This window comes from Crocodylus porosus, unplaced genomic scaffold, assembly GCF_001723895.1.
Source record: "Crocodylus porosus isolate Cpor-Errol unplaced genomic scaffold, CroPor_comp1, whole genome shotgun sequence".
Taxonomy (NCBI): Eukaryota; Metazoa; Chordata; order Crocodylia; family Crocodylidae; genus Crocodylus; species Crocodylus porosus.
This window is the reverse complement of record NW_017728911.1, coordinates 4,403,015-4,409,513: the sequence shown is the minus strand read 5'-3', so window position 1 is coordinate 4,409,513 and position 6,499 is coordinate 4,403,015. Positions and strand designations below refer to the sequence as shown.

The 6,499-nt window shown below is 51.0% G+C and overlaps 1 protein-coding gene across 1 annotated transcript; it reads right to left on the bottom strand.

The window, feature by feature from the left end:
* Positions 1 to 132: 132 nt before the first annotated feature.
* LOC109308867 lies at positions 133 to 6,493 on the bottom strand. The gene is made up of 7 exons (XM_019533319.1): positions 6,442 to 6,493; positions 5,838 to 5,920; positions 3,057 to 3,149; positions 2,498 to 2,605; positions 2,108 to 2,236; positions 1,597 to 1,657; positions 133 to 839 (listed from the first exon to the last, which is right to left on the bottom strand). The coding sequence occupies exons 1-7, from the start codon at positions 6,449 to 6,451 to the stop codon at positions 250 to 252; spliced, it is 1,074 nt and encodes a 357-aa protein (XP_019388864.1). The 5' UTR covers positions 6,452 to 6,493; the 3' UTR covers positions 133 to 249.
* Between the last annotated feature and the right edge of the window lie 6 nt (positions 6,494 to 6,499).

Genomic DNA, 6,499 nt, shown 5'->3' with positions numbered 1-6,499 from the left:
CAAACAGTTCAGAGGAGAAATGGAGCAGACCACTGAAAGCCACCTTTAGCAGTCAGGACTCCTAGTAGAGATGATATCTTTTATTAGACCAATGAGATTTTTGCAAAAAATCTCGTTGGTCTAATAAAAGATATCAACTCTACTACAAGGCCTGATTGCTTTTTCCTCTAGACCAATACGGCTTTAACCTGGATACCTGACCTTTAAGCAGCACACAGGATGTTTTTGCCTTCACAGCTGTTCCCTACCTTAGTTATCTGAAGGTTCAAGGCTCCCCATGAATTTAAAGGGAGACCTAGGTCTTTGTAGCTGGAAGGGTTTTGGCAAGAGAAGGGCTGATTCCCTGGGAGTGAGCAAGGATTCCTGGCTGCCAGCCTGACTACGGTGACTCAACAGCAAGGACCCGGGCTCTGGGGAGCATCTGCCAGAGGCCACAGGGGAGGAGGAAAGACTCTGCGGGCAAGGTGGGGGCAGCTCCCTGCTCAGAGGAGAGGCCGGTAGCTTGCTCCCCAGGGTGGGTGGTTCTGACCTCATCTGGGACCGGTGGAGCTGCCTGCCACCGCTTTCAGAAGCAAAGCTCCTGTGCTCATCTCCAGCATCAGGAAATGCCACTTGTGTGCCCACACACAAGTCCTCCCTGTTGCATGAGGAGGACGGGGAGGAAGCGTGCTGGTCACCACCAGGAGAAGGTGCCGGGCTGTCACTCCACTGGCTCAATGCCAGGTCCAGCTCCTGCCAGCTGGAGAGCCGAGGTACCAGTAAGTTAGAGCTGGTTCTTTCCTGGTGCTGCTGGGGGAGGCTGCGGATGGCCTGGATTTGCTGTTGAAACCTCAGTTTTGCTGTTGGGGAAAGAGGTGAAAGGATATTGCTGGGTCTGAGCGGGGCACTGCCACTAAAAAAGGTCTAAGCTGCACCGCTTTCCCCTGGGCTCAGCAAGAGAAGCCATCATAGATGAACTAGACTAGAGCCAGTTCCTCCCCTCATATGTCCCCGGATTGCAAGGATGCCCTGGGCTTGCTCTTCAGGGTATGATGAACAGGGAAGCAGGGAGCCTGGCTGGAGCCAAAAAGCAAAGACACTAACAGCCGCTAAATGAATCTCTAAGCTCCTAGGTGTACTACAGCCATCATCCAGGCACAGATTTCTCCCCCAGATGCCATGGGAGTGCCTCTGTTAGATGTGTCCTGTGCAGTGTGGCACAGATTCTCAAAGGTATTTAGGCAGCTCCTATTGCAGTCAATAGGCATGAAGCACTGAGATGCCTCTGGTTATCTGGGCCTACACACTTTCTCCCAAAGCATCCAGAAATCAGCTGCTCTCAGAGGCGGAGGATGACTGGAGTATTCAGGGGCATGTACGGTCTCGGTGCTGAAAGGCTCTCGCTTTCTGCTAGCACCAGGCAGGACTGAGAGCACTCAACACTTCACAAGATCAAGCCCTAGCTTGCAGAATGATCCTGAGCTTTCACTCTTCACTGGCTGTTTCGAAATGAGCCAGGCCTCCCTTAACTCTCTCCGGTGCTATTGCCCAGTCCTCGCACAGCTGCCCTGCAGGAGGCTGTGAGCTGCCAGGGCTGTGGGAACACTGCCACCCTACCTTTCATCAGGTTTTCATTCTTCTGCTGCAGCCCCTGGATCTCGGAGGCCATGGCAGAGACCTGCAAACACAGAGCAGCTCTGTTTAGTGACCTCCAGACCTCCGTCTAGTGGGAGGCTGTGAAGACAGCTGGTTGCTTACAGGGCAGCCAGAGGGGCCAATGTGATGGGGAGGAGTGGTGTGTAAGGGGATGGCCTTAGCATGCGTGGGTGAGTGGATGGAGGGGGGAGGTGGGCTCCTGCAGGGGTCTGGGTGAGTGTTTCACAGGGCCCTTGGCTTCTTTGCTCTGAGATGAAGAAAAAGGGTTTTACCACATGGGTTTGCCTCAAACCTACCCTTCCCAGTGACATATCCCATGATGCACTTGGTCATAGATCACAGAGGCACCAATACCAACACCAGCCCCTGCCTGCCCTGCTCCTGGCTTTAGAGAGCTGAATTTCCAGCTCTTCCCCAGCATCCCTCCCTGAGCCACGGGCCACTCCTTGCAGCAAGGTGCCTGCAGCGATACCATTTCTGTTTTCTCTTGCAGTTGCTGCCTGAGGCTTTGGGCATCTTCAGTACTGCCAGGGAGGCCCGTGTCTCCTGCCTGCTTTTCCTTCAGCTCCTCCTTGGGTTTCTTGGTGTCTCCTCTCACATCCTGTAGGAGCCAGATGAGACCAAAATCAGGATTGCTTTTGTGGTAGATGCTAGGACTAGGACATAGATGGTTCCTGGGAAAGGACACTGTAGTGATTTTAGTGCCACCAGACAGCTAATTTCACCTCCTTCCACATTCAGGCACTGCCTGTGCTCCTCTTGCTGCAAAGCTGCTCTGCAAGAAACCAGCAGCCATGTCCAGTGCCATTCTGGGGGAACTGGGGCAATGCACCTGGGTGGGCAATGGAAAGGCTATTCTTACCTCTTGAGATATCCTAGCCCACTGCCCTGCTGAGTTCCTGGCCTTCTGTCCTGGCAGCTTCCTGCAGACTGATGGCAGGTGTTGCCTCTGCTTGAACAGGCCCTTGAGCTGTTGGAGAAGCAGTCAATTTGAGGAGCTCTCCCAAACCTAAGCTGGCTTTGGGGCTAGTAGACTTATCCCCCAGCTGTGAGACGCCCTGGATTGTAATGTTACAATCTCCATCCCCTGCCAAGTCTTTAAGAGCGTCGCCCTTCCCCAGCTTGTAGTGACCCATCCCAGTCCCTCCCAACGGGGATCTAGTGGCTCAAGTCACTGCAACTTTTTCCATCTGCCCCAGACATCAGAAGCTCTTCACTTGGGATTCTGGCCAACTCCTTGCCCCGTCCTCCCACACACAACGGTACTGGTGTCAGAGCTCATGCCTACGTGCCTGCTCAGAAAGTTACTTCCTCCTTGTGACAGCTCCCTGTCCCCAGAGACAGCCTATCCTCTCCAGAGGGGCATGAAGAACAGGATGAGTCAGAGAGACCGAGACAGACATGAGTGCATGCAGTGTTACCTGCTCGGTCACCAGCTGATGCTGCTGTTTCAGGCGCTGGACTTCTGCTTGGGAGTTCCTCGTGACATGTCCATCCCGGCGTTGACTCACGCCCTGTGGAAAAACTAACCCATGTGGGCAAGAAAGATCTGCAGTAGGATAGAAAAACACCCCAGCTCCTTCACCTCGCTGAAGGCCTAATCCAAAATCCACTGAAGTCAATGCAAAGGTACTGTCTAACACAGAGGTGTCAGAAATCTGGCCCACAGGGCTTCTCTTTGGCTGGACGACCCACCTCCAGATCCAGCCCATGGGGACTTCTCATCATGGCTCCACAAAAAGTTGTGCCAGCGCAGTCAGCATCTGCGAGGTTAATGCCACTCCCCTTGCTTGCTTGCCATAGATAGCAGCAATGTTAACTCTGGCAACTGGCATTCATGGTGAAACAACTCACAGACTGGATCTAGACATGGTCATCCAGCCTGAGAGAAGCCCCACAGTCCAGACAGGCCTGCCGATTCAGATGAGTTTGACACTCCTGGTCTAACACGTCGACTGTTTCTTTGTAAAGCTTTTCCCACTTCCATAGTGAAAGAGCTCTTTGCTTTTGGGTGTCTGCCCCCAGACTCTTCTCCTGCCACTGGCCTGGACTGTCACTCTTCCCCCGGTCTAATGTCCCAAGACTTCCACAAAGGTGTTCTTATTCTTTCTTTTGGAAACCCACAGGAACACCAGGCAGAAGGTGTAACAGCCAACATCAAACCTACTTGGTCATCTACAGGCCTGGCGTAAGCAGAGGTAACTCCACAGGAGTCAAAGGCATCAGGCCAGAAGGGGGCACATTCAGGTGTCTGTCCACTCTGTTTGCCTCAAGCTGGCAACCTCACTCGGAGGATGGCTGTAGCTCAACGTTCTCACCCCGTGGGTTGTGACCCAAAAGTGGGTCTCAAGAGCTCCAGCCTGCAAGGGGCTACTTGGGGCCCCCCATGCCCCACGTGCCCACCCCTTGCCCCACACACTGGGGTCTGGGGGAAGGGGGATAGTGGGTCAGGAGTGAGGGACACTGGGTCAGGACTGGCCATCCATGTTTACAAATGGGTCCTGGTACAGAAAAGGTTAAGAACCACTGCTGTAGCTGACTGGCTCTTTCTGCTTAACCTGTTTTAAATACCCATCACTCTACTTCCCAACCTTTGATGTGCTTTCTGGGTGTTGTGACGGCACTGCTATCCCTTGTGTATAGAGAGTGAACAGAAGCCTGGGTTTTTTTAAGGTATTTAGGCCTCATCATGCTTAGCACAGCAAGATCTAAGAGCTAGACCCCCAAAGGTACTGAGGTGGTTAAATTCCACTGGAATCGAAGGCAATTAGGGAACAAAGTATCTTCAAAATCTGGCCCCGAGTGGTTTAGTGGCCTAAGTCTTATTGAAAGACTATGAGGTTACAGAAGGATCAGTGTCTAAATCACTTTTGAAAGTGAGACTTAAGATCCTAAATCACTTAGGGGTAGCAACACTGTGTGAAGCCAAGTTTAATGCCTTTAAAACCCAGGCCAGAGGGACCAAGGATCCAGGTTCCAAAAATATACTCTGGTATCTAAAGATGCAGGCAGGTTGTTGAAAATCCTTTTCAGTGCTTCTCTGCACTTTTTTAGGGACTACATACTTCCATAAAGCTGGCTTGAAGGCCCACATCCTCCACTGTAAGTAGGTACCTAACTTCCATCAAAATCCAGGGGAGTTAGGCACCAAAATACCTTGGAGGATCTGGACTTAAGTGACTTGACGAAGGTATTATAGGGAGTCTGTGGCAGAGGAGTGAATTGCATTGGTTCTCCCAAAGCACAAAGTTGTTTCCTCTCTATCAGATGGCACTTCCCTCTGCTTCATGCTCTGCTATTCTTTCTTTCTGTTCCATCAGCACTAAAACATCAGCTTATTTAAGATGAACTCAGGTAGATATGGAAACCGAGCTGATGTCCTTGTTGCATCCAGAGGGGATAAAGCTCTCTGGAGAAGGGAGCAGATTTTTGTCCATGTCTGCTGCACCAGGAGCTACAGTGGGCACATCTACGTATTCATTAATGCACCTTAGTTACTGCACATTTAGTTTAGTGCCTCTAATAAGAGGTACTAACTGAATGCGCAGTAACTAGAGTTACTGCACAGTAGCACTGGTGCAGGGTTTTTTAGTGACACTGAGCATTAGCCTAATAACACTGCGCAGTAGGCTATTAGCATGGTTAATAACTGCTACACTACTGCACAGTATTATTAGGCTAATGCACAATAGGTCTTATGTAGACGCATTCCCTGGGCACAGATTCTCTTTTGGGTTAGTGCAGTACCTAACATAGTCAGCTCCAGTTTTAGTTGGGGCCTACAGCAGAGCCATAATCCATATTAGAAAAGAGCTGCTAGCTTTCTGGATGCAAGATCACATTCATAGCTAGGCCCGTGGTTTTCCTGCACAAGGGGTGTCAAACTGATAGCATGGATTTCTAAACAGCCTCCCAACACACCTTATTCAGCCACAGTAAGACCCACAGTGCCTATTTGAGGGCTACCAACTGCAGGCCACATAGAGTGGACTTTCAGCCTCTCCAAACACCCTACTCCCCATAACTGTCCTCCTCGCAACATTACCTTCTTCTGGGAGCCCTTGGGCACCAGAGCTGAGGCAGGTACAGGACCAGAAAGAATTAGGGAGTCCTCTAGTGCACACCAACACCCAACACTGTGCCAGGCTCTCTCCTGGAGCCTTTGCTGTCTTTGCCAGAGAGGCTGACCTCAGCTCACTCACCTTCAGGAGTTCCCGAAACTCACACAGGTAGGTGAAAGCCTGGTCCTTGTCCTCCTTGGTATTCCTTCCTTTGTCCATGCAGCCTGGAGGCAAACCATACATCGAAAGCAGAAAAGCGACAGAGAAAATATTGTAGCAGCAATCAATGCTGAATTGAGTCCCATGCACCCACACATGTACATATACACACATGCACAAGCATACATGTGCACATACACACACACACTTGCTCCCAAAACAGCAAGCAACTAGCCACTGTCCTCAAAGCAGTCATTAGATACAACATGCTCAGATTCAGGCCTATCGATGCAGAGAGCAGGTAGGAACTACTGAAGTGACAAAAATCCAGCCTTCGAAGGAAATTAGACTGGGGGTGGCGATCAGATGCTGGGAAGGTGGGAAGAGTAGACTGGTGGGTTATTGACAATGGACACTATAACAAGGGACTCAGGAGCATCTGTGAGTCTCCAGGGCCTTCTATAAGGGACTTCAAGCATTCTGCGTACCCAGAGGAGATGAACTTCTAACCCCCCTGGCATTTGTAGGTTCATTATCTCATAGGCCGAGTGCGGTGATAAATCTGAGGAGGAGAAGGAAGTCTTACTTTGGATCATCTTGTCCAGCTGGCCCAGAAGGGAATCACAGCGAGAGCATTTCCCTTG

What these genes read in the sequence shown, in the direction of transcription:
- LOC109308867 (XM_019533319.1), bottom strand. An exon ending in GGGCTAGGATATCTCAAGAG is followed by an intron (nt 2,237 to 2,497) that starts GTAAGAATAGCC and finishes TGGCTCCTACAG; the next exon opens with GATGTGAGAGGAGACACCAA. An exon ending in TGCAAGAGAAAACAGAAATG is followed by an intron (nt 1,658 to 2,107) that starts GTATCGCTGCAG and finishes CTGTGTTTGCAG; the next exon opens with GTCTCTGCCATGGCCTCCGA.